This window comes from Scatophagus argus, chromosome 13 (genome assembly GCF_020382885.2).
Source record: "Scatophagus argus isolate fScaArg1 chromosome 13, fScaArg1.pri, whole genome shotgun sequence".
Taxonomy (NCBI): Eukaryota; Metazoa; Chordata; class Actinopteri; family Scatophagidae; genus Scatophagus; species Scatophagus argus.
Window position 1 is genome coordinate 13,624,105 of NC_058505.1, and position 26,078 is coordinate 13,650,182.

Consider the following 26,078-nt stretch of genomic DNA (forward strand, 5'->3'; position numbering starts at 1 on the left):
TTCATGTAGAGATGTGATATGATCACTTCCATGGCAAATACGTACGCTTTCTTTCCCAGGTGTGCTGTGGGACCTTCACAAGTGAATCTGTGACACAAGACCAGTTTTGTCATGATGAGGTTGATCTGTTCACACTGACTGAATGCTTCTTGCCCTGTTGAAAAAAAAACAAAACAAAGAGCTGACATTTTCTCTTAGTGCCAAACTCATTTAACTGTGCCTGTCTTTAACAATGTATAGCCTGTGGCACATTATTTTATGCATTTATTTAGTTCTAAAAGGATGAGTTGATAACCAGACTTCAGCCCCACTGTTAATGGCATACAGGTTTGTATTTGAGTTGCATGAGCAATGCATGCTGAGTGTGTGTGTGTGTGTGTGTTTGCCAACCACAAAGTAGATGGCTGAGTTTTCTCGTAAAAGGCCAGCACAGATGTTATTTAGGTTGTTTCCCCTCAAACCAATTGAGATTTTCTTGAGAAAGTCTCAAAACAAGCACTCACATTAACTGCAGTCTTGTTTACATAACCATAAAGGTACAACTCATGCAAAACAGCAGCCAGTCCCTTTTTTGTGAATAACATGCTGGCTCATGCTGTAAACTCAAGTCTTTTCAGGGTTGACAAAAGGAAGTAACTGTAACATTCCATTTTCTGCCACTTTCTTTCTCTCTTCCATACACGGATAAGAAACCCACTTCTGCATTTACATATTTAAAACTATAGGACAAGTTGTGAATACCTAAATATATATCACAGAAGTTAAAATGTCATCATACAAAGAGGTTACTGTGATGGATGTCATGGATGCATTCATTTTAACTATTGGTTGCTTCTTTCTCTTCAAATACACGACAGATTATATTGTAAGACTGCAAATATCATTATACACAAAGGGCATTTTCGAACTACACACGTTTTTCCTCCCTTAACACTAAATTGAAACAGGACAAAATTGTATTGTGAACATGTACATATTATCATACTACATGGATCGTTGTACTTAAGGATTTATTCATAGCAAGGTCATCCCATAAAACGAATGTATTTGGCCATTAGTTTAGACAACATGGCAAATTACAATCCACCTTCAGAGAAACTTTATCACAATGTCTTTGTCATAATTTTCTCCTGTTTACCCATCTCTTTCTCTCTCTCTCTCTCTCACACACACACACACACACACACACACACCACAACATTTTTCGTAGCACAAGCACAAAAACTTATGTGCAAGCAAGCCGTAGGCAAAATGAGGCTACCCTAAAGGTTGATGATGAAACATATTTGGGCGCTCCACTTGCCAATCAAATTTTCGTCGTATCCAATTGGTCCTCCCTCTGATATTATCATTCCATCCTTTACTGGCGTAGTCCCTAGTCTGTTGAGCTTTCCGCTGTCCTCATCCGCTAGTCGACATAGATCCCCGCGAATCGGTACTCCGATTATTTTATGTCTTTTTGACAGTAACAAAACAGTGACATTTGTCGTGTTTAAGATAATCGTCGCCTCAATACAAAGAGCGAAAGCTGTTACGTTCGGTTATTTCGTTTCAATTCAGATTGGACACCGTTGATGTTTCAGCGTCCATGTCCTCCAGTAGGCTCGGGCTGTGCTGCGGAGTGATATTTTGAGTGAACCGACAATGTGGAGGTTGTTAAAATGTCTACTTGGAAAATGAAATGGTTACAATTTCTCTAACGTTAAGAAAACGGGGTAACACAAGAGTTATGGTTTGTGTTAAAAACGCGTTTTTACTCTCGTGACGAAGACAACAACGAGACGAGGCGGCGGAGGAGTGGTTCATATCGCCTTTCCTCATTTTCATCAAGCCCACAGCCCGGACCACGGGGAAGGATCCTATCCCTAACTTTGTTTTTCTCTTTACTCCAGCCGTTGATTACTCCCTGTTGGATGCTACATAATTGAATCCAGGTAAATATGTGGACAAAAACAGATTCATAGCGGGCATATGCATGTCAAACAGAAGTTGTCTGCAACGTTGTTACCGGAGTAACGTTAATGATCAAGTTTTAAGCGCATCGTTTAAGTTGTACCGAGTGCCACAGCCGGGAAAAGCGGGGTCTCAGGTTTTCGTCCCTTCGGCCTGAGCGAGCTTACTGTGTTACGGCTGTGCATTACTACCTCATGTGTGGTAGAAAAGACTCCTTTGTTCACTTCAGTGGGCTATAATGTTACAGCACATTAGCATATTATCAGACCGAGTTAGCCCCCCCCCGGGATTTTGCTGTCTGTCGCACTAATATGCACGGTTTCGAGGTAGTAATGCATGAACGTTAGCCGTTTAAGGCGAACGTAGGCAGCAGTTGTTGATTCGTTTTAGCGTTTGCAAAGTTAACTATAACATTCGAGGTTGTGGCTAATGCTGCAATGTCTTGCGAATGTAATCAAAATATTAGAGTTGCATTAATGTAGCCGAAGCCACTGTACTCAAAAGTCTTAAGCACAAAATTGTGTAATGAAAATACAATTCTAGTTAAAAATTATAACGGGGATAGTACTTTTACGCCCCTCCACCTCTATGATCGACACAAAACACTGTAACAAGCAACAAGACTGCATATGCAACCTTATTTACGCCACCCAGTAATAATGCTAGATATATTTTGAACGACTCTTTGAAGAAGTTTTGGATTTTTGTTCTTCTTTTTTTATTGCGTTATGAACACTAACTGGAACTTTCATGGCCAGAGTCTTTGTGTTCATCAGTGTCCCATTCTCCTGGTCGACCAGAGGGCAGGCAACAGGTTTTCAGGTCCTTTTAAACATCCCGCAGGGTTTTACCCTTCACATGAGGCCTGAAAACACAGGCAGTTGATAACCGATTGTCACTTATTTGACGCCTGGTATGAAAGGTTGTGTGACTATTTCTGCCGTAAAACTTTTCGCCAAATGGTCATGTCGAAGGTGGGGGTGCTCAAGAGAAGCGTATACAACTTCCATTTGTTAGGAGGGGCTAAAACACTTATCCCCCATTTTGACCTCAGCTCAATGATACTGAAATTGCTAGATGAGGTACTTTCATTAGTCGTTACTCTTTGATTGTGTGATATATATATTTTTGAATTATTATTTGTTACCTCTACCGTTACATTGGTTTTCCCCCTTAGACTTGATCTAGTGGTTGCATCATTGCATGCCTTAAGGATCAGATACAGTTTTCACTTTATACATATTGTTGATTTTTGGTGTTGTCTTTATTATGTTGTCACGATTTTACTTGATTATAAAATAAAGCAGTATGCTTACTCATAATATTTCCAGGAGCATATAAATCCTGTGTAAAATAGTATCAATGTTAACATAAACTGTAAATACATTTTAGTTTGATGAATAATGCTTTTGAAGTTGAATAGGTCAATCAACTGAAACGAATTGGCTTTTCCTGTTTTAGTGTATTATTTTAGACTGAAAGTGAATCCTCAGTCATGTCCTGAACAGGATATGGAGTTATTCATGTGGTAGGAGTGAAATCACCTGAGTAAGTAAGTAAAATGTTATTTATATAGCACCTTTTAAAAACCTAGGTTTTGTAAAAGTTTACAAATTCCTTTACAAAAGATTGAGATTAAGAGAACAAAAAGCCAGTACAACACAAACATTACAACAGGCGAACTTAGCATAATAGAAACATAATAGAAGCATCTCAAAATAGTGTACATGACTCAAGCACAAAAACACAAAAAGTCTGGTCTTCAGCTGTGACTTAAAGCACCCAAGAGAGTTTGCTGACCTGGGAGACTTTTCTCCAGCCTGGGATCCAGAACAGCAAACATGCAGTCCCCTTGTGTTTTCAGTCTTGAACATGGAACACCTCGCAGGCCTTGTTTAGAGGACCAAGGGTCGACACAGGTAGCCATTAGTAGACATTTAATATACTCTGGAGCAAGAATATTAAAAGTAATGAATAAGAGCATCTTGAATTGTATCCTGAATCGAATCAGAAGGCTCTTGATGTTGGAACAGTTAGCCTTTCTTCTGTATGTACCTGAAGAATTTGGAACCAGCAACATCAGAAGCCAAAATAACTGAAGGCTGACAGGGTAGAGTGATACTACTGGATTTTACACATGTACAAGTATGGATAGTTTTATCAGCAGTGAACACACTGTCAGAAAGTTTTAGTTTTGCTGGATTACTGCCAGCATTTTCAGCCCATATAAATTGTTTGCTAAGTGTTTTGAATGTGGCATATGTGTGTAATTGGATAAAATGTTGTTGGTTTCATGATTTAGGCTAAATTGCACATCTGTATACATTGAACAGTACAGTCTTACAAGCTAGCTCAGATAAGTTTGCAAGGCTGCAAACTTTCAAGGCATACTTGGTATGAGGTTGACAAAGACTGACCAAACTTTTGTGGCATGAATGTATTTATTTGGATGTTAGCCTGAGGTGGAACTGAGCTTGGATGACTTTTGGCATTAGGAAAAACTACAAAACTTTATGAAACAGGGATGATAAGTTTACAGTCTAGTTCCTTTAGTGTGGTTAAGCGTTACGCCCTTCTCACGGGAGATTGTACCCGCTCGGCCCACGTTACATAGTTCAAGATGAACAGGCTTTCGGGGTGGGGAGTGCAACTTAAAAGGGCTTCTTTTTCCGTATTACAAGTCTGTGTACCATCAAAATAATTTTGAAGCTGATATTTTCAGGCAAAATAGTTGCATAATATTGCTTTAAAGTAATTTTATATTTGTGACAGAGCTCTGCACTCAGTGTTCTCATTTGCCATCACAGCTTCCTAATGTTTTTATTTTGATGTTGAAAATAATTTTACAGTTTTAGCAGTTGATGCACCAGTAATTCAGATAATATTGCAAAAACATTCTATGACAGCCCATTTTCATGGCAATTAACAGAGGGTATAGGGTATGCAAAAGTATTTAAAGTGGAAAAATCTAAAAAATAATGACAACATTTTAAAATCAGAAACTCAAAACTGAGCTCAAAAATGCAGTCTGATTTTCACCTGCTGGTATTTACTGTAGTGATTTTGTACTGCAAAGTGACCATGCTGGTTTGCTTACCACTTGTAAAAATGGTAGTTATTTTGATGATATAAACAAATGGCCTGCATTGAACACTGTCTGTTCGAGAGTCCAGCATGTCATGAAAATACACCTGTGCCAAATCAACTGGCATTATGGACGAATAGTCCTGATGGTGTTGCTACTGCAGTCATCTAAAGTTTAAAACTTTGAAGATTCGTAAGAAATATCCATTTTACCTAACTGTTGGCCCAATTGAGTTGCTGTAAGAAATTATGATGTCCTTCACTCAGCAGATCCTCCAAATTTCAGCTTAATAAATCTCCAGTGTTCATTGACTTTAAGAAAAACAAAAACAAGCTGACGTCACGGTAGAAGAAGTGTGGCAAATTTCAGAATTGTATCTCAGAAACAAAATTTTGACAATATATTCAATTGTATACTCATGTAAACTATTCCAGTCAGTGGAGCAACTTTGAACTTCAGTCTGTCACATGTGGAACTTTGTAAAACTAAATTTTAGACATCTCTGGGTGTTGAATTTTTGGTAGATTGCAGGTCACAGTTTGAAGCCACCTCCATTTGTCCTGTCTCTCTGGATAGCTCAACAAAACTTAACCTTAGTGTCTAAGGATGTGGGTTTGAGCCCTGGGTCATGCAGATTGAAAATCCTGTATCTACTCAGGTGTTGTGCTATGTGAAATTAAGATACTTGAGTTCAGAGTTTAGTTATTTTGGTCTGGGCAGTTCCACCTATGGACGTCAGTTTCACAAAACAGCTGTTTGAACAGGTTGGTTTTTGAGGTAGAGGAAGCTGCCTGTCAGGGTCCTGTCTTAATAATGAGAGCAGTGTGGCCTGTGGCTGAAACATAGTTACCAATGTAAGATGTGGGCTACCAGGGAAGTTTTTAGAGCTGGCTGGATTTTTCAGGACTTGTTCAATACTCAATGTCCTTGAAGTAACGTGCTACTAGAGTTGTAAATTTTATGATGCAGGGGCATTAGTTTTTCAGATTTAAATGTATCATTGAAATATTGAGTGCTTTTGAGTCATCTACCTGAATCATTATCTCCAGTGTAAAAAATGGGAGAACCTGATATTACATTGACTTTGTGGTATTAGTCTAGACTTTTTCTGGAAATGTGTTTATTGTAATACTTCCTGTTTGTAAAAAACAGATTTTTACAGTTCCAGTCTTACTTTCATAGTTTTTGCCATCATGCCTGTTGGTTGTGATAACATTTTATCAGTGTTATTGAAGAGATACGGGGACACAACGCCAACCTCTATAGTAGAAAAGGCATCAAAGGGGTTTAAACAAGTCTCCATTTTAAATAAATTTGAACCATAAATTACTTTGAACTACTTATTTGTAAGTGAAAAAGAAGATTCTTTTAATGTCTAATGGGTCAGAATTTCAATGTTAGCCTTAATTTTAATTTGAACTTGAAAGTGGTTTAGATCATATGTTAAACTGAGCTTGTTACAGCAGCTGGTGAATAACATGTTTTGACAATTAATAGGAATGATAAACAATATGATGAAAAGTAATACAATTTCCTATACTTTATGTGGGCTGTCTCCACTTAGTGACATTAAAGTAAATGCATTGAATTGCATGGGTTATACTGTATATCTACATTTTATCCAAATCCGTGTCACTCTGTCTTTGTTTTGAATTTCGTCAAAACTTTGAATCGTCATTCCAACGATATCGTCACCCTAGACTTTGGTACTATCTGGCGCTTCTCTAGTGTTCCTTTGCTGGTCTGAATAGCTAACGATGTTGCAAATTGGCAAAATATACTCATGTCCTCCTTACCTCTGCTTGTAGTTGCTTGCTGAGACTCACCGGGCCAAGTGAACAGCAGCAGAGAATGGCTGCAGTGGAAACAGACAAGGAACTCAACGACTTGCTGGATTTCAGTGCGGTAAGGTCTCCCTGACATATTACTTCAACATCATAATTGGTTGTTAACAGTTTTCATGTAAGTTCAAATGTGAATGGAAATCAGTGAATGGGTCGGTGGGTCAGGATTTCAGGAATGTAGTTCATTTACATCAGCCACCTTTTACAAGACTGGTTGTGTCAGTTTAATTTTAGCAGAACTCTGTCAAAGCTGGAATTTGTAGATCAGCATGCCAAAACTTTTTTCGTTTGATTGGCCATGACATTTAATGGTGGGCAATGGGCCAAAAGCAAACACTTATTGTCTTAAATTGTTAAAATGCAAAATGGTACAAGGATCTCAAGTTTCCTTATCTGACTGACTTCCTGTGCAAAATATTGCTCTCGCCATCATGCGCAGGTTATAAGAAATAATTAGAGATCTTTTTTTAAAAAAAAACAAACAAACAAACAAAAAAAAGAAAGGGCAATTTATGTTCTAAGCAGCCCTGGTGTAGATTGTTTCATATACATTGTACCTGTTGGCTGGATACAGGATAGAATGGTTTAGATTATAACCTAATGGACCTGAGTAAAGTATAAATGCCCTTGCAGTGGTGTGTTAACAGTTAAATTTCTCCTATTTCAGATGTTTGAGCCTCCAGTTTCAAATGGCAAGAATCGACCGACTACTCTTGCCAGCAGTCAGTTTGGAGGTTCAGGTAAGATGAGAACAAATGTACTTTTTCTCAGTTTTTTTTTATATCTGGCTTTCTGTTCCTTTGCTTCTCAAATATCTGATTCTGTCGATTTAAAATGTTATGACAAAGAAAAGTAGTTTTCACCTTCTCTTTGTTCCTCTCACCTATTGTTGAAATGTCCTTGTTGGTGTATAATGCTCCCTAGTACATCTCCTAACAGTAAAGCATGGCAGTAATGGATTGTTAGAGCTCCTTATCATTTCATTACTCCGCCCCCATCCATTCATGGTGTTCTGAATGGTGACAGAAAAGAAAATTGTTCCTGTTCTCCACTTTTTCTCTAGAACTGGGTTTCAGACCTTAAGTCATTGTAAGCCTGTAGATTGTAGAAATCTTTCCCACATGTTGGGACAGATTGCTAGGTTATTTTATGTCATGTAGATCAGATGTCATCTCATCTGCATTTCTTCACACTGGCCTTGCAAGTGTCCCTTCTCTCGCCTTATCAGCTGTTGCCATTCAGTCACTTAAGGACAATATTAATAATATGTTCTGTTATTTACAGAGTCATATAAGCTCACTACTATGCTCATCTTTGTGTTAACTATAAAGCTGGAGTCAGGAACCTAGTAGCTTAGCTAGCATCAAGACCAGGACCTGAAGGAAATGGCATTCCAAATGCCTTTCCAAATTTCAAAAATATGCGTACCAGCATCTCTAAACCTCAGCAACTTTTATTTCGCATATAACTTTCTAATTCTTTCAGTTTTCACATTTCTGGGTGTATGTCTCATCTCAATCTCAGCCAGAAAACGTATTTCTCAAAATAATATTCCATGTAGCATAAAACCAAACATGTTGTATGAGGATTTCTGAAAAAGACACCTCCACCATGGTTCACATCATTTATGTGTAGTAGTGTTGTGAACAATTTTTTTTTTTGTTTTTCTGGTTATTGAAAGCTGCATAAGAATAGTTTCAAAGAACCTGACTTGGTCAAACTGTATCCCTGCTTTTTTTCCTTTTTTTTGTGGAGCAGCTGCCACGTGTTTTCCTTATAGAGTCAGTTGAATGTCTTTTTTCCCCAGTATGGTTAAGGTTTGGGATATATGGAGTTTAACATATGTGCCTATGGGGAACCTCCCTTTTAAAGCCTTCAGTGATGATAATATCTCTGCTCTGATGGTACAGTATGTGCCTGTTCAATCTCTTTCACTAACTAGTTAAAGTAATTTTCAGTTTACTTTCATTTTTTGGGTCACTGGAAACCGAGAATGCTGCAATCTATTTTTAAAGTTTGGTATGCGCTGAAATGCAGAAGAGGAGGAGTTTCAAATTTGCATTAAATGTGCCATATTCTCACAGATGTGTTAGTCAATTAAAAAAAAAAACAACATCATAAGTAGATTGTTGTTAAATTCACAAGTGGAATTCCAGGCACATGTGGCTGTGTAAATAAATGTATGTAACACATACACACACTGAACTAGTGCATTCACAGCTGTATGTGAACAGCACGCTTGTGTTTGAGAAGTCTCTGGTGACTCACAGGTTAAAACAGCCTGGTCTGTGTTATTGTACATTGTGCAGTATTTCATTAACAGTGTTCACTCTCTTGGGATTTGATCTGACATCATGCTTTGTGTCTGTGTGAGTCACTTTGCCAAGGGAAGGAAGAAGGTGTGTAGACAAAACGACACACTCTCTTATAGGTGCCTGGGGCGGTGTGCCTGTAAAAACCAAGACATGTCTGCAAGTTTGGTCAATGTATGCGGTGGAGTTTTGCTCATGAAGCCAGTGACTCAGGCTGCCTGTCTGTTCCCAGTATCTTTTCCTGTGTAATTATAGACTAGCCATGCTTAAAGGGGCGTCGCATGCTGGGAGGAGAAGTGCATTGGGGTTCACCAGAGAATTTGTCTGATGTTACTCACCCTTTTCTTCATTTTATTTCTTACCAGTCCCGGTAGTCTGTCTGAGAAGTGCACTACTCATGGTTTCCTCATGGTTTTGGCACTTCACAAAGGACCAAAGAGTAATGCAGTGAAAGAAAAAGCAACACATTGCGAACTGAACAAGCTTCAAAGAAAAAAAATGCAATAAGTAGACCTAAGTGGCATCAAGGGTAGGTGGGTATGGGTCCCTTTTCAGGCCTTATTTCTTTATTGTAAAGATTAAAGACAGGTGTTAAAACATCTTGTCTGCATTTTTAATAAGACTGTTTACGGGTATTATAATTATGAAGACAATAGTCTTTGTATGCGTGCATTCTTTTCTGTTAAGTGGGAAAATTAAATTAAAAGTTGGTCACAGAAAAAATCACTGTTGCACTCATACTGAAAAAAATGTTCACATTCTGTGGTCTGTTTTATGTTTAAAGATGATGAAGACTCTTTAAAGGGTTTATATTTCAAGCACAGTAAGGTTACATATTTATCCAACCACAACAAGGTTAACACAAGCAAGACTCAAGACTCAACTACAAATCTGCAAAACAAGAAAACTGTAGGATATTGTTCATTTCAACAACATGTCACTCAGATAAGGTTAAAACATTACAGAAAAATATTAAACTTAGTGTGTCTAGGTGATCCAGATTTAGTATGTTCATAGTCATAGTCATTTTGTTCCTCTGTTTATCATCACATTCCTTAATTAGAAAGACTATGTGTGTCAGTTTACATTAGTTTACTCTTTAATCCCTCTTTGTTCATTGTATGTCCACTCACCCATGTCTTAGACATTTATCCCATATTGTCATTCTTTCAGGTGTGAATATTCACATTAATCCTCCCATTATTTCCTTCACACAGTCCCTTTATTCCTTTAAATTTGTATCCAAATGAGAACCTGAGCACTCAAAAACACCACAGAAAACACTCTCAACAAAACGTATATAACCAGAAAAAATGAGTGATGCACTTAAGGCAGCACAGCAAATACCTCATATTTTTGTGACCAAAATCTTACAGTTAACTCTCATGAGCTGAAAACACTCTGTGAAAGGGTCAGAGTTCCAAGATGAAAATATGGGCAACATTCGAAAACAAGTTCATGGCATTTAACTGTACACAGTGCCATGGATGCAAATTGCTGCATCTTTATCCTGACTGACAGGCACCCGTGGTAGCAACCTGTCAGTTACAATGTAGCCACTCCCTAAAGCATTCCCTGCCCCTGTCGTCTGTTTTACTCTAAAAGGGACCGTAATTTCCAAAACGAACATTATGCTGTCTTGAAGAAGACTTGGATCTCCTGATTGAGAACATAATATCATTAGGAAAATATTTACTGAGGCAATAAATCATTTGAGAAGTAAGCTCTCATAATCTTATATAGAATCAGAAGTAATGCAAGTTACAGGCAGTTGTGCATGGGCTTCACTTTTCAGACCAGGGGGGTTACTTGAATTTCTTGTATACAGTCAATACAATTTATAGCCTTACTGTCCTGCGAAATAGGGGAAGAAATACCACATGTTACTAAATAGCATGGAGTCTTTTTTTTCAGTCATTCTGATATGCTACATGGTTCTGAATCCCATAATGATGTAGGTGTGTGACAGATGAAATGCGACAACTTTGTTTCAGTCGCCCAAAAAATTAATGTACGAATAACGGAATCTAAAATAGACTCTGAATACACAGCTTTTGTGCTTTTCTGTCACTTTCATCATCAAAAAAATATATACTTGTGGCAGTCCACATCCCAACAAAATGTAACGCTGTCATGAACACAAAATATTGAGCTGGAGCTTTTCCTTGTCTGAAACTTGGGAACTGATGACTTACAGCAGAAACAAATGGCTCATGCATTTTCTTTATTGTCTTTGATTGACGTGGAGAGTGACAGTCAGCCATAGAGAGGGGACAAGACATTGTCTCCTTCATCTCTTATTCTGCTGGTGTCGTGCATATAGATCACAGTTGTCACGGCAATCTAGCAGCTCTCGGTGCGCCGGACTCATCATTCTGTTATACTGCTGATCCTGTCATGATTCTAGCCCGCCTATACCCCCTCCCCTCTCCACTCTCCGCTTTTTAATTAGACAACAAAACAAAAAATATGAATATTCATAGAGTCGGGTCTTCATTAATATGCACAATTATGCAAATCAGGACACAATTAAGCTTCAGCTTTCCCCAAGAGATGCTGTGTTGCAGTACGAGAGGAGATTGCGAGAAAGGGGACGGGCAGGAATTTCTGCTTCACCAATCTTTAAAATCACTCCATTCAAACACATTCACCTCTCTGAAAGCTGGTGTGCTCTGGCCTCGGATAACGTGTGTCAGCTATGTAAGATTGAGACCTTGTGTTTGTGTTAAGGCGCATGTGTAGGCTAAATGTGAGAGAATGGATGGAAGATGAATGACTGTTGCCATGGAAAATGTAAAGGAGTGGAGTGGGAGAATGAAGAATGTCGAGGATGATTCTGGGAGCCTCATACTGGGTGTTAATTATTCAAACTTCCTACAGCTCATATCCACACTATGTGACAGCGTTGTCACTATGCTGTCTCTGTGTGAGCTGTGAAGTGAAGTTCTTCAATAGAGGTTACTTCAAGCAGCCTGAAAAACCTGTACCAAAGCAGGTCAATTTCATCATCCTCTGAAGATAGACTTAGTTTTGCAAAGCCTAAGCATAAATCCTTTTTAAAGAGTGTCTCTGCCTTTAATGGTTAACAGGCCTAACTCAGTTCTTTGTCTTCCAGGTATAGATGAGAGGAGTGGGTCCAGTCCCTGGGGTCCAGGAAACCAGAACAGTCCATCTTTCAACCAGGGCAGGGTACGGCTAATCCTCACTTAATAACACGTTGAATCTGACCATGTAAATGCCATGCTATTAAGACGGAATGAAACACAAAATAAGTTCTGGTGATCATGTTATCTATGCACCATTCACACGCAAAGATGATGTATGATATAATAAATTTTTCAACCTGTATTTGTCCACTGACAAGGCACCATTCACTGTCCATTCAGAGGTGAATAGCAAGTTGCCACTTGGATCCATGCCCTTAGTTTAATACATTTGAGTGTTAAGACCAGCTTCAGATTTTAGTGGATTTCCCAAAATAGAGATGGATTACACACTTAAGGAGATGCTTTACAGGTGATCTCTAAGCAGCAGCAATTGTTAGTTTCCATTCACTGATGTTAGTTGTTGGTACTAAACCTCTAGTTTTTGACTTTGTTTTTTAATTTCCTGCATTTCTGGTCAGGTTATATTATTGGCAAAACCCAAGTAAAAACATATGGATGGAAACATACTTATTTTTCCTGTCTGTAAGATGCAAAATATCAGTATATGTGATATGTGGATGTCTAGTTTTTCTGGAGTAACCTGTAGCTGAAGAAACCCAAATTCAACCTTTCATCCCAAAACGGAGCAGTGTCACACCTACTTAAAAACAAGACCTGGCACCAAATTGGATAATCTTGATTGACCCATTCACATGAACAAGGGTTTCTTACTTAACTGGTTAGTTGTGGAAAGGGTGTTAATAATGGTATTTATTTATTTTTATTAGTGTAACTGTGTTTTCCTGATGCCTCTACTGCCTTTCCCTCAGGGTTATGGAGAGGAAGGCCTTTACAATGAACAAGAGGGCATTGCCTCTGCCCCCATGTTTGGACCTGGGATTGTTGGTAAGAGGGTTTACATAGAACTGTACTATTGAAGCATAGACACCACAACTTTCACATCACATTTTTATAAAACAAATGTGTTGCTAATAATAGGACATAATGACAAAACAATGCATTGATTGAAATACACAAGTTTGTATCCGTGGTCTGTGTGACTGAACCAAAACAGTGACTTGTTTGTTTGATAGGACAGTCGTTCACAGGTTAGACATTAATGTATCATTTTAGGGCAAACCATGTTTATGCTTAGGTAGCAATTCGTGAAGGAAGCAGAGCGATCATGGAGAATGTGGAGGAGGGGTTTGTTTGCGTGTTGCATTTTGCCTGTTCAGTGTCGCAGGGGGTTGGGGGGAATGTAAAGGGCACCCATGCACAAACAAAACTCTCCCTTGGGACTATGGTAGCCTATAACCCTCCTCTGTTTAACTGTCATGGGAGGGGACAGAGGTTGGGCACAATTGCTCCTGAACCATTTAAAATGGGCCAATTTGTTGTTGTTTTGCTGTCCGGAGCCATAAATACCAGACATCATCATATACACTCCAACAGCAGATGGGAGGTACCCAAAAGTAGAGGGGAGAATGGACAGATTGTGATTTAACATTGACATAAATGCCAGTTTATTTCAATCATGACCTGCTTTATTTTCCTTTATTTTACAGGAAAGGCTGAACAAGGACAATACTCATCATTTGCAACACAGGTAAATCAGACAGAAAGTCAGGTGTTACAGTATCAGACCTCTCCTCATTCTCTTATGGAGACATTCTGTGTCTGTTTTCTTTTCCTGTTTGTTTTTCAATTGACTTCCTTAATTATTGCTTTTTGGATGTCTTTTCATGCTTTGTGAGTTTGTGCTTTCTCTTTTCGTGCTTTCTTTCTTGTACTGTCTTTAGCAGGGCTTTATGCCCAGTGAGATGCCTATGCCCAGTCCCAGTGCCCTGTCCCCATCTGGCCTGAAGTCCAGCTCCCAGTTTTACCCTTATGAGGGAAGCAACTCTCGCAGGAGACCCGCACAGGATCCCATTGGTAAGATTGTAAAGGAACACAATGTTGAACACAGATTTTGTTTCAGTTCTCTTCTTAGTTCTCTGTATACATTTATCTAAGCCTGTGTACATCATAAATTTTCCTACTGAATTAAAAAAAAAATCATTTCTGTTAAGTTAAAGAGAGTGACGTCTGAGAGCTTTCAATGAGCAAAACCACTGAATAACATCAGACTAAAATACCTTTTGATTAGGCATTAATGATTAGTCACAAAACAGATGGATAGATTGGTTCTGCAGGACTTCAGAAGAACGGGATCTCCATAAATGAATCCTTTCACTGGTGGATTTACTCTGCAATAAGTTAACATCTTTGTGTGTGTACACATGCTTAGTGATCTCACTTTGTCTTCCTTCCCTCAGAATCGCAGCCAAAAAAGATCAGGAAGGTGCCCCCTGGCTTGCCCTCCTCGGTGAGTGTTAGCATCCAGAAACGTTGCAGCCCTGAACCATATCTCAACCCTCGCAGTCTGTCCATGGGAGCCCATGTTTTTGTGTTTCACGGCCCATTTTCACATTCCATTTGGCATCTTAAGCCTCTCCTTGGATTGCAGAGCTGTAGAATAGCTGCAGAACAGGACATCCAGCTCTTACAGCTGTGTATCTGCACCACCGAAATAAAAAAAAGGAAAAAGGGGGGGTAAAAACCACTTATTCACCCAGTCACTCATTTGCAGCATGTATTTATAGTGTGTTGTGTTTGTAGGCCCTTTACTTTATGACCACATTTCTTCCCCTCTGCCAAGTGTACTCGTTAGATCACTGAAGGGAATTCATCCCGGGGTTTGATGGTTCTTACTCCACCTCATTTTTTCCCCTCCTACTCTCGCTCTCTGGGCACCCTATTTCCTCCTCTTCTCTGTTTCTTCCTTTCCCCCCTCCTCTCTACCCCACATCCAACCCCCCGCCTCCTCCCTCTCCTTCCCGCCGCCTCCCTCCCTTTTCTCCTTCTCTCCCTCCCCCATCCCTCTATCCCAGCTGCCAGCGGAGTTGGCTGCCGTCCAGGATTCGGCAGATGGTTCAGTAATTAGGAGTGCATCTCTCCATTCCCTTCTCTCCTCTCCCCTCTTTTCCTCGCGTTTTTCTCTCTGTTTAATCAAATTACAGAAGAAAACTTCAGTCCATTTGGATTTGGAGTTTTGCAGACACAGTTTGATACTTGCTTTTTTGTTTATAATAATTTTGATTGAGAATGATATGGTGTTTCAGAACATTGGTTCCTTTATATCCATTCATGCACCAAATCCAACTGCATCTCCCATTGTGTGGCCAAGTCTCACTGTGGTTAAGTAAAGTAGAGTTTGAATTATGTATCTGTAAAGCATTCTCAATGTGTTCCTGTTTAACGGTAGTATGTAAAATCCCTACAGAGATTGAAGACGGAGCCCAATAAAATCACTGACACTGCGCATTCAATACATAACGCTCAGTGCTTTAGTGTGATGAAATGTTGCAACAGCCTGTTTATTGAATTAAGTAGTAAAACCAGCTAGTAAAAATAGATTCTACATAGACAAGAAAGAAACATATACTTTTAAGAGCTGTGTTTAATCAGGGATTTCATGCATGTACCTTAACTTGGGTCCTATTACTAACATAATTTTCTGCTCACCTTCCTAGTTAAGCACAAGGAAGTTCCCAGAGAATTTCTTTGTATCTCAAAAGCAAAATGCCATATATATTGTATACTTTGTGTCATTCATGCAACAAGTTACATACACAATGCTGTTTGTTTACATTAACACAGCAGTTTCTTTACAAGCACTGAGATGAACTGTTTTGCTCCTTTTTCCTCTCTAGGTATTTCCACCAGTCTCAGGAGAGGGTTTTAACGGGGACAATGCAGGCTACCCAGCCTCCAAGGCAGGAAATGTCTACCCACCTCCATTCTACATGCAGGGTCAGTGAGTTGAAACAAGACTTCAGAACCTCTCCATGTCCATTGTGATGAGTTGAAAAGTTCAGCCTGACTGATAGACTTGCTGTTAAATGTAGGTAAATTTATCACACATACAGATGATAATTACCTGCAGTATTCTTTTATTGCCCATGTGGTTGTGAAATTAGCACCCCACAATATCTTTATGGACGTGTGGATGAACCTGGGTGCTGTAAGCTTATGCCAGTGAACATCCTGTGGTGCCTGGGTGCTGAATAGTGCATTACAGTTGAATGAAGTCATCACAGTAATGTGACGTGTTTCATATGTGGCCTTTATTGTCTTCTCATCATCTCCTGCTGCTGGTTATCAACCACCCCTCCCACTCACCTCTGCCCGGATGCCCCCTGACAGAAGGTCTCCACCCGCCCTCCGATCCATGGGGCTCTGCTAGGTCGATGGTTCAGCCTGGTTATTCTGCCATGCTGGGCAACTCCCCCCATCTGAGCCAGCATGGTCCCTTTTCTGCCATCAACCCCCAAGACAGACTGGTAAGCTTTGCCTTAACACTTTAGATTTTTTATGAAGGCATGATGAGGTCTTTGACACTTTTTGAGTAAGCATCACTGAAGGCTTTACTCTGGTTGTGCATTTAAACCATTGGTCTTGGCCTTTACTTCCAAGAAACGGCAGCCGCTGCCTCTCTCCCCCCAAAACTACCCCCTGCATGGCAGTGAGGTGAATGGGGCTCATCCCGCTGGCCTACACTCTGGCTCCAGCAGCTTCGGAGTCCCCAGCCACACACCCCCTATCGCTGGCACTGACACCATTATGGGTAAATCTTTTATTGTGTTATCTTTCATGTTTCATGTTTTCATGCCATGTTGTCACATAACACAAATGTTAACAAGCATAGGATCTAATTGAAATGATTTCTTTCTTCCCCAAAAAGCCAATCGTGGAGCGGTACCTGGAAGTTCAGGTGATGAGATTGGAAAAGCCCTGGCATCTGTAAGTAGTAATAAAATGCATGACTTCAGATGTTATGTTCTCATTTTTCTGTAGTATAAACATTGCATTTCATTAAATTAAAAACATAAACCTGTGTGTGTAGATCTATCCTTCAGACCCGAACAGTAACGCCTTCCCTCCATCCCCGTCTACTCCCTCTGGCTCTCCGCAAGCTGTGTCAGGTGAGGGAATAGTCTTTTAGTCTGTTTTTTTCCAGGTCAACTGACTGTTTTGTAGTTTTGTTTGTTCTACAAGGGGTCATTGTTGTGTAAGGGGATGATAACATCCTCTCACTAAGACAGAATGGTTCTTTGTGACAGCGTAGCACCATCTATTGGGTTAAAAATGGAAATAAAACATTATGTAAAAAAAAAATCTTTCTTTTTAGTTGGACTGAGTTATCATGACTTCAATATTGTCGGTCAAACATGTTACTTAACATACATTTCATAAATGAGTGTACACAGACTTGTATTTGTCTTCCCATCAGTTGCACTCAGTTTATAATTAGTTAATAATTTCTGTTAATTCAAAGCAAAATTGTATATAAGACTGGGAACAAGCTGCGTATTCATGCAAAAATGTCTCTTATATGAAATATGAGCACAGTTTAAAGTCACCCTTGAAAAATCTGATTTGTGTGAAGAATTTTGAATAACCCAGATTGTTTTGTTTTCCACAAATGTGTCAGAGAATTCACTTGGATCTTTGTCTTATACTGGCACTTAACAAACATAGAACAGAGATCAGGTTGGCTTGCAAGACTATCTTGACATTATGGTCATCTGATTTTGCTGTTAAGCTAGATGTAAGAAATTTCTCCCATACTTGGGAGTACATGTCCGTACTATTCTTGAAATTTCTTTCATTTAACTTACGGTACCCCATCCACAGCTTAACCTCATCGCCTTGATCTTTCAGACACCTCCCCACACATATCATCCAAATATAACTCATGAGAGAGGAAGGGAAAATACAGTAAAAATAAAAAGAGGGTGGGGTCACTTCCCCATTTGTCTCTTCACCACAAATGAGCTCATCACACACTACATACAACAAATACTACTGCTGGCACAAGATGAGTCAAGAAAAAAGGGGGTATAGTCATGAACCCCCCCCCAAAAAAATGACACAAGGAAATGCCTCGTATCAGAAATTCTGGATTTGATTCATGCTTAATATACAAATATACAAATGTATATTTAGATCTACTGTGTCTACATTATGTTGCACATTTGTTTCATATCCGCTGTCACATTAGTTTCACGTCTTTAAAGCACTAAGTGTTTTTCGTTCATAACATTCACGTAATTGTGAATAATGTAAGCATAATTGATAGAGACAATAAAAGCTTCCACTGTGAACAGAAATGACTTCTACATGTGATTGGAGTAAAACAGCAAAAAGTGAGCTTTAATATTATAGTGCCTTTGACTGGGTGTAGACCATATATAGCATTTGACCAAAGTAACTCACAAAATTCAAGAGGAAAGAAGAAGAAGGCCTGAGCTCAAACCCCAGTTGCATCAGTCATCTGCTCCGTAGTGTTTATGAGTAATACATGAAATGCTCATTTCCAGGAGTGCTTCTTACTGACAAACCCAACAGTCACCTCTCCCTGAATGCTTTTTTTTTTTTTTTAGGCTCTGCATCCCAGTGGACTCGGTCTTCTGGCCAGGCCACACCTTCACCCAACTTTGAGGGTGGAATTCAGTCCATGGTGAGTCAGCATGTCTATTTTATTGTTCTTCATGTGAGAGAGGTAACAACAGATTGTTGAAGTAGATCACAGAGGTAAATATAGGAGGCCACAGCTCTTCATAGTTCTTCTGTTATCTCATCATATATTGTTGTTGTCTTTTAGTCAAATAAAATGGAGGACCATCTGGATGAAGCCATCAATGTTCTACAGCGTCATGCCAGTGGACAAGGAAGCCTGGCTGAAATGCACGGTCTGCTCTCCTCTGCCATAGGTTTACCCCCAGGTTTTGCTGGTGCAGCACTTGGAGGGGCCAGTCGCCTGCCAGGACTGGTGAGATTTAAGACAAAGAGCACAGGATATCTGTCCATAAATAACTAGACAGTTTATACATCAAACTGGAAGCTAGACAGTGGTATACAGTGGTATACCCTTTTTATTGCTCATACACTAATACTGCATACTTTGTACATAATTAATAATTGATCATGTTTAATTTGTTGTCATGAAGATCTCCAGTCACCATGAAGACTCTAGTCTGCCCTCTAGTGGAGGACTTTTGCATGGTCATCATGGCCCTGCATCTGTCCAGCCGGGCTCTCAGCCTGCCGGTGAGACTTTCTGTTGCTTTGTACTCCTCTGTTTATTTTTCATGTGAGACAGGGGGCATATACTTTGTCATTATAGGACTATTAAATAACATGCTTTGGCTCTTAATGTATCTTTCAGTATCTTATTTATTCTGTACTCCTCTGTCCAGGCCTGCCCGGTAGCCTAAATCGTTCCAGCATTGTTCATATAAAACGAGAGGAAAAGGAAGATGATGAGAACTGCTCCGTCACCGACAGATCAGAGGATGAGAAAAAAGACATGAAGGCCCGCATTGGAACAAGGTGTCTACCCCCCCCCCCCCCCCCCCCCCCAAAATCCTGTGAAATTTCTACTTAATCTGTGAATGCATGAAATAACATGGTGTATAGTCCTACAGTGATTTAAGTATAATATATGTAAAGAAATACTTATTCATCCTTTCTAGATATGATTCTTTGTTTGTTTCAACAAAAGGCGTACATAAACAAGTCCATTAAGGTCTTAACAGGTAATACTTAATTTTGGAAGATCTTTAATCATATGTTGTTCCTCAGTTTTTTCTTGCTTGGTAAGAGATACTAACCATTTATAAAACTATCCTTTCAGTATCTTCATTGATATCCCATCACCGCATTAAATTGAGAAAGAATTCATTCTGTTATTTAGCCACACCTTTATTTAAATTTATTAATCTGTTTTTACTGAGTTGTTGTAAATGATTGAAGTTGGAGCAGCTTTTGCTTTGTGTTACTCTGTTAGCTTTTAGTCAGATACACATCCAAAGATGATTTGGCTTGGAGAAGTTAGTGCTTCTTGTTTTGGTAGAACTTGAAACATCTTCAGTCATGCTAAAATTCCCTCTTTTCCACCACAAAACCTTTTTCTAGGAATCAAGGATGCTCTTAAACAACTCATGGTTTTTAATCAGTTTCATTTACATAATCTTCATATGTGGTGGAAACAGAACAGAGTTTTAGTTCCTATCTTCCTGGGGATAATGGAGCATTATTCTTGATAGGATTTGGTCAATAACTGACAACTTGCTGGGGCCAAACCCTAATGTAACCCACCCTTTAGTAGTGTATGTAATTGTCAGAGAGTTGCTCCTTTCCATGTGGTGTTAAAATTAGAAGGGAAATTTATAGCACACTGTAATTGGCAAGCATTTTTCAGTAAACTGTACCCATATTGTTGTTTCATTTGCCATTGGCTGTTCACTAGTCTGGACGATGAGGATGACGAAGATCTGCCAGTGGAGATAAAGGCTGAGCGAGAGAAAGTACGGAGGTTGGCAAACAACACCCGCGAGCGGCTACGTGTGCGGGACATCAACGAGGCTTTTAAGGAGCTGGGCCGCATGTGTCAGCTCCATCTGAGCAATGAGAAACCACAGACCAAATTGATCATACTGCAACAGGCCGTTAACGTTATACTGAACCTGGAGCAGCAAGTTCGAGGTCAGTGGGTGTCCAGGGAGGAAGGAAGAGGAGGGGAAGGGCTTTTACAAAATCAATCTCCCAAACGGCTTCACTTCCCAACATCCTGACATGTCCTGCTAGCCATTTAAAATTGCTTTGGGTCGTTTACTCCACATATGGTGGTTGAAGAAATTATGCATGCTTAACACTACTGAATTAAAGTATCATACTTGATGCAGGAGGACACAGGATTAGGAAATGAAGCTGTGTGACTGTTTTTAAGACATGCCCATTCTCCTGTTCAACTTCTCAGGTTTCCGTCCTCTTGTAACACATACAGGACTTGTTCTGATGCAGTATGTGTTGCATTGTCTTACAATTGGCTGTGTGTAAAAATGCTTACATGTCTCTCTGCCTCACTCTTAAATCGGACTAACACATCTTTTTGTGTACTCTCACTTTGCTTTTTTCCACTGTTGCCCCATCATTATTATTATTATGCTTATATTAAACTGTGAAGTCATTTTTAATTTCACATATGTTATTATACTGTAATGTCTCCCACTCATAGTATAATTGTCTGTTCACTGGCACCTTGCATTGGCATGAAAGCAGGGCTGTCTGTTATCAAGAATATTAGTATAAATGTTTTAGCCTTGTTGCACTGTCTTTGTGCTGCATGCCCCAAGCCTTTCAAGCATTAACCTTTTAATTATACCACCCTTTCCATCTCTCCACTCACTTCCCCGTCCTCTGTCATTTTCTTTTTACAGATGGCAGCAGTGACCGCTTCTTCCTCATGTTCTGATAAATACATCTCCTTCTATGATGTATTTAACATGATATGCTCAGTCTCTTCCCTTGGCTTTTTTTTTTTTTTTTTTTTCCTGTGGCTCTTTCTATTTCGGCAGAGGGCGTTGCTTCCTCTCTCCCTTTCTCTATCCCTCCTCATTACTTCTCATCTTGCTGGACAGTCACCATATTCCCTACAACTTCCATCCTGGACCCCAGTGATCCAAAAAAAAAAAAAAGAAAAAGAAAAGGGATAAAAAGTTTGGGTCGGTTAGACTTCAGGACAGATTTATTAGACCTTGTCACTCAGGTCGGCTGTTGTAGCTTAGGCTCCAATATGTTTGTTCTTGGCTCGAAAACATTTCCTCTCACTCTTGCTCACACCCACAACAATTCAATTTTTGACTGACTGAAAATATATCCATTCATTTTTGCAAAGATGTACCATTTTTCATTTAAATTACTTAAAATCTAAGAAAAAAGAACACCTCTCTACTTACTCTCCTGCAACAAAAGCCCCGCTCCACTGGGATCATCTTCAACAATTTCACTGGCCTCATCTTTGGCTAAGAGCTTGAAGTTACCGTCATGCATAAACATACATAAAGGATCAAATATCCAGTCACAGAACACCAGGTTTAACAGAGCATTACAGGTTTAAACCAGTACAATTACAGTGTTAGTGAGAACATGCAGCTTAGGTTCACCAAGGGTTGTGATTTGGGTTTGTTAACCAGCCCCTCCAACCCTCGTCTTCTCCTCCTGGCTGCAGTGTTGTCTCGGTGACTGATGAGAACCTGACTGCCGAGGAGAAGGAGCAGAGGGAGCGTGAGCGCCGACTTGCTAACAACGCTAGGGAGAGGGTACGCGTGCGCGACATTAACGAAGCCTTCAGAGAGCTGGGCAGGATGTGTCAGGTCCACCTGCAGAGTGACAAGGCCCAGACCAAGCTTATCATCCTGCAACAGGCTGTCCAGGTCATACTGGGCCTGGAGAAGCAGGTGCGAGGTAGGTCAGCCAACACAGGAAGGTCTGATCCACATAGACAGCCAACCACTTCTTATCACAGCTTGACAAATGCTGTCAGTCATTCACCTGTAGGAAAGTCTCTTTAATTTTTGTTCTCACTTACTGTGCCTGCCACTATGCCGCTGTGACTTTCTCTTTGCTGTTTGCCTGTCTCGCATTGAGAAATGAAAAAAGGAGAAGAAAGGGAGAATTTGAGGAAGTATATCACTGCTTTTCTGCCAAACGCCTGCAGTTCTCATCCTACTTTTCATTTTCCTGCTTTTCCTGCATTCTCCCCCTCTGTCTATTATTGACCTTTTGTTTGTCCAATAGTCTGCTTTGATGTCTTAAAAGACTTGATGGCAAAGCATAAAGAGGTAATCTCATGAATTTCCTCACTTTCTTCTTTACGGTTTTTAATCTGTGGATATGTCTTTTTTTTTCCCCCAAAGAGCGCAATTTGAACCCAAAGGCTGCCTGCCTCAAGAGGAGAGAGGAGGAAAAAGTTTCAGGTGTGGACCCCCAGATGCAGCTTGGTGGGGGTCACCATGGTCTAGGAGGAGATGGACATATGTAATTCTCAGGTCAGTGCACAAAGTCATTGGGGTTTGTGGTGCTTACACGATAATACAATAAATGCAGATCTTAAGCTTCTTTATGGAAAGATGTTCATTCATTTTCTCCTTTCTTTTCCAGTTCCTGTTGATTGTACAGCCCTTAGAACAAGTGGCCTTAATCTATCAATGTCATGCATCTCAGTGTGTGTTAATCAACTTTTGGAAAGCACACACACACACACACACACACACACCCACACCTACACCTCATTACTGACAAGGCAGGTGGCCACATTCCTGACGATGAATCACAAAATTAACAAGCACACTCTGACAGAACGAGGAAACATTTATTGGTCTTTATATGACAGTACTTTGAACCGAGAACACTGGTTTGGAGACGGAGGACGAGGACGTTCTTATGATCGTGTTTTTGTAAGACATTTTGAAAAATTGCATTACAAGTTGGGAGCAAAACTTGTTTGGATCAAATAAAACATTATGGATCAATTGCTCATATGAGCAGGGTTAAGATTTATATTGTTGGTAATTATTGGCATTCCCGTCTGAAAAGGAGGTCTTACATTCTTCAAAAGCAAAGAGGGACGCCCTGGTTTACATCCTACAATTGAACAAAACTTGTTAAAGCACATGCTTCAAAGAGGCCCAATGCATAGTGTTTGATTGGATAAAAATGTTCTTTATCCTCTCATGTGATGACTGAATTACAGACATGGGGTTTGAAGACATCCAGCCTCTGGCTGTCCAATCAGAGCGCCTACTTCTCTTTTTGATAAGCTGTTAACCCTGGCTGGCTGTAGTTTTTAATTTCTTGTTTTGGCTGTAAAGGTGCCGCAGTCGCCGACTCACACGTGTGGTGGTGTTTGTTTTTTGGTTTTGTTTTTTTTTTTTTTTTGTTAATCTTATCTCTTTTGTGCATCTGTTATTGTCATGGCCATGCAAGTGGAATAGAAAGACTGCCTGAGAGAGACCCAACCACCGACAAAAGTGTGAGCACAGACTCAATACGATACAAATCCAGGATCAACGCGTTGAATCAAATCCCTGCCTTCCCTCCGTGAGGCTGCCGTTGGACTGGAGCTTACAAGTGTGACTTGCACTGCTTGCATCCTTTGCCATCATAAAGTCAGTCGCTCTCAGCCTCAGACTCAACCATGTGGTCAGTTTGTATCTTCTTAACTCAAATACAGCCAGTGTCACATCAGCCATCAAATTACACCTAAGGACAGATACAGCACGGCGAACTCCCCTAACGCAAGCCTCAGAGCAATTTGTGTTGTTGTAAATGACATTTTGCTAGAAGTCAGAAATAACTGAGTATTGAAAGGGATCATGAGTGTTACTGCTACCTTGTGGAGAATTTACTCAATTGCCATTGACTGACTTGTTGTGGTTGTTATTCTGTATTGAACTTTTTTTTGTCCTTTTGAACAATTTGCAAAGCCTGTTGTAAGGATCTTCCTTTTGTAGAATTGATTTATCTTTTTTTTTTTTTTTAACTTTGTAAGATAGTTGTATGAGTTTTGTTTTTATCATTTGGAATGTTTTCTTTCTTTTTTGTTTACATTGTTTAAATGTAAGAGGACTCTCAATTTAGATTCCAGGAACAAAGTGAGGTGTTTTCTTTTGTGCCAGGTGCTTAGAAATGTTAGAAATGACAAAATTATCTGGCTGTAACATCACATGTTGTGATATTGCTCTCTCGTTGTTTTTGAATGCTTGTTTCAACACAATCCTGTCAGGCCAGTTGGAATTGGATCGTTCTGGTGTTTGCAACAGTTTTTCTTAAAATGAAACACAATATTGTTTTCTTTAGCACGGCCCCCCTCCTCCCCCCGATGTCCAGCTCGCTGATGAGCTTGTTGATTAGTTTGAGAAAGGGGCAGCAGGGGTGGTCTGCACTATCTGCAACATAATTCACTGTTTCATTATGATGTGAAGCATATAATTAACGAAAAAGGGTGGCCTTAGTCATTTTCCTGACTTTGGGAGTTTTGATAACGGTTACTCACCAGTGCCTGAATACTTCTCTGCTACATGGTGGACGGTGTTGCATTTGAGGATTTTTAGGTTGTACCTTTTTATAATACAGATGTATATAACATAAATACTTCAGTATCATCTGACAATATAGTTGGACTCATTGACGCTGACCACTGCTGTGTCTGCGTGTCATTAAATTTAAGATGACTAAGTAATAACCTTGTCTACAACTTTGACGCTGAAAATTGTACTTAAAATTTCTCATCATTTGAACTGATTCTGTTAAATATAATTTTGTCCTTGACTGGCATGTGCATTGATATGTATGTACAGCTGTATATGTCCTCATCAGCTTTATCCTTGTAGGCTAATACTGATATGTAACAGTATTGGTTTACCTGTCATTTTGTCGCAAGTCTTGCCCTATGGACTAGCCATAAACATTGTTTTCTTTGTCAGTTACTCTTGCCTTTCTGCAGATGAAACTGGTGTTGTTAAGACATGATAGGTTGCTACTGAAGACTTTAATTTCTGAACATTATAAATATGTCTGCAGTATCCAAGTATCAAAACACGCACCTGATGTTCTTCGTTCAGACCCTTTCTGTCCTCCACAACAGACCTGCTACAGATCTCTCTGTCTTCAATCATGTTTGAGGACAACATCTATGTAGGCTATGTCCTCAAAGTGCCTCCTGTTTCCTATTTTTTATATATAAAGTAGATATTGAGAACTGTTGTGTATATAACAGTAATGTAGCAATAAATGTGCCATTTTTAATAACAAAACCTACGTTTTTCTGTGTCTTTTTTAAAAACTCATA

At 39.6% G+C, this 26,078-nt stretch overlaps 1 protein-coding gene across 6 annotated transcripts; it reads left to right on the top strand.

Moving 5' to 3' along the window:
- Window positions 1–1,616: 1,616 nt before the first annotated feature.
- On the top strand, window positions 1,617–26,043 carry tcf3a (transcription factor 3a). Of its 6 annotated transcripts, none has more exons than XM_046409422.1 (20): window positions 1,617–1,934; window positions 6,847–6,943; window positions 7,550–7,622; window positions 12,310–12,383; window positions 13,171–13,246; window positions 13,909–13,949; window positions 14,143–14,275; window positions 14,659–14,708; window positions 16,096–16,195; window positions 16,592–16,725; window positions 16,859–17,009; window positions 17,127–17,185; window positions 17,289–17,367; window positions 18,829–18,905; window positions 19,050–19,217; window positions 19,396–19,495; window positions 19,645–19,777; window positions 20,697–20,932; window positions 23,146–23,277; window positions 23,390–26,043. In XM_046409422.1, exons 2-19 carry the CDS (start codon window positions 6,890–6,892, stop codon window positions 23,268–23,270), a joined length of 1,863 nt encoding a protein of 620 aa, XP_046265378.1. In that variant the 5' UTR covers window positions 1,617–1,934; window positions 6,847–6,889; the 3' UTR covers window positions 23,271–23,277; window positions 23,390–26,043. The 6 variants fall into 6 exon arrangements, with proteins under 6 accessions (XP_046265378.1, XP_046265380.1, XP_046265375.1 ...); XM_046409419.1 differs by lacking the exon at window positions 20,697–20,932 and adding an exon at window positions 22,458–22,693 and having other exon boundaries at window positions 1,618–1,934; window positions 16,589–16,725; XM_046409423.1 differs by having other exon boundaries at window positions 1,618–1,934; window positions 14,146–14,275; window positions 16,589–16,725.
- Window positions 26,044–26,078: the final 35 nt, after the last annotated feature.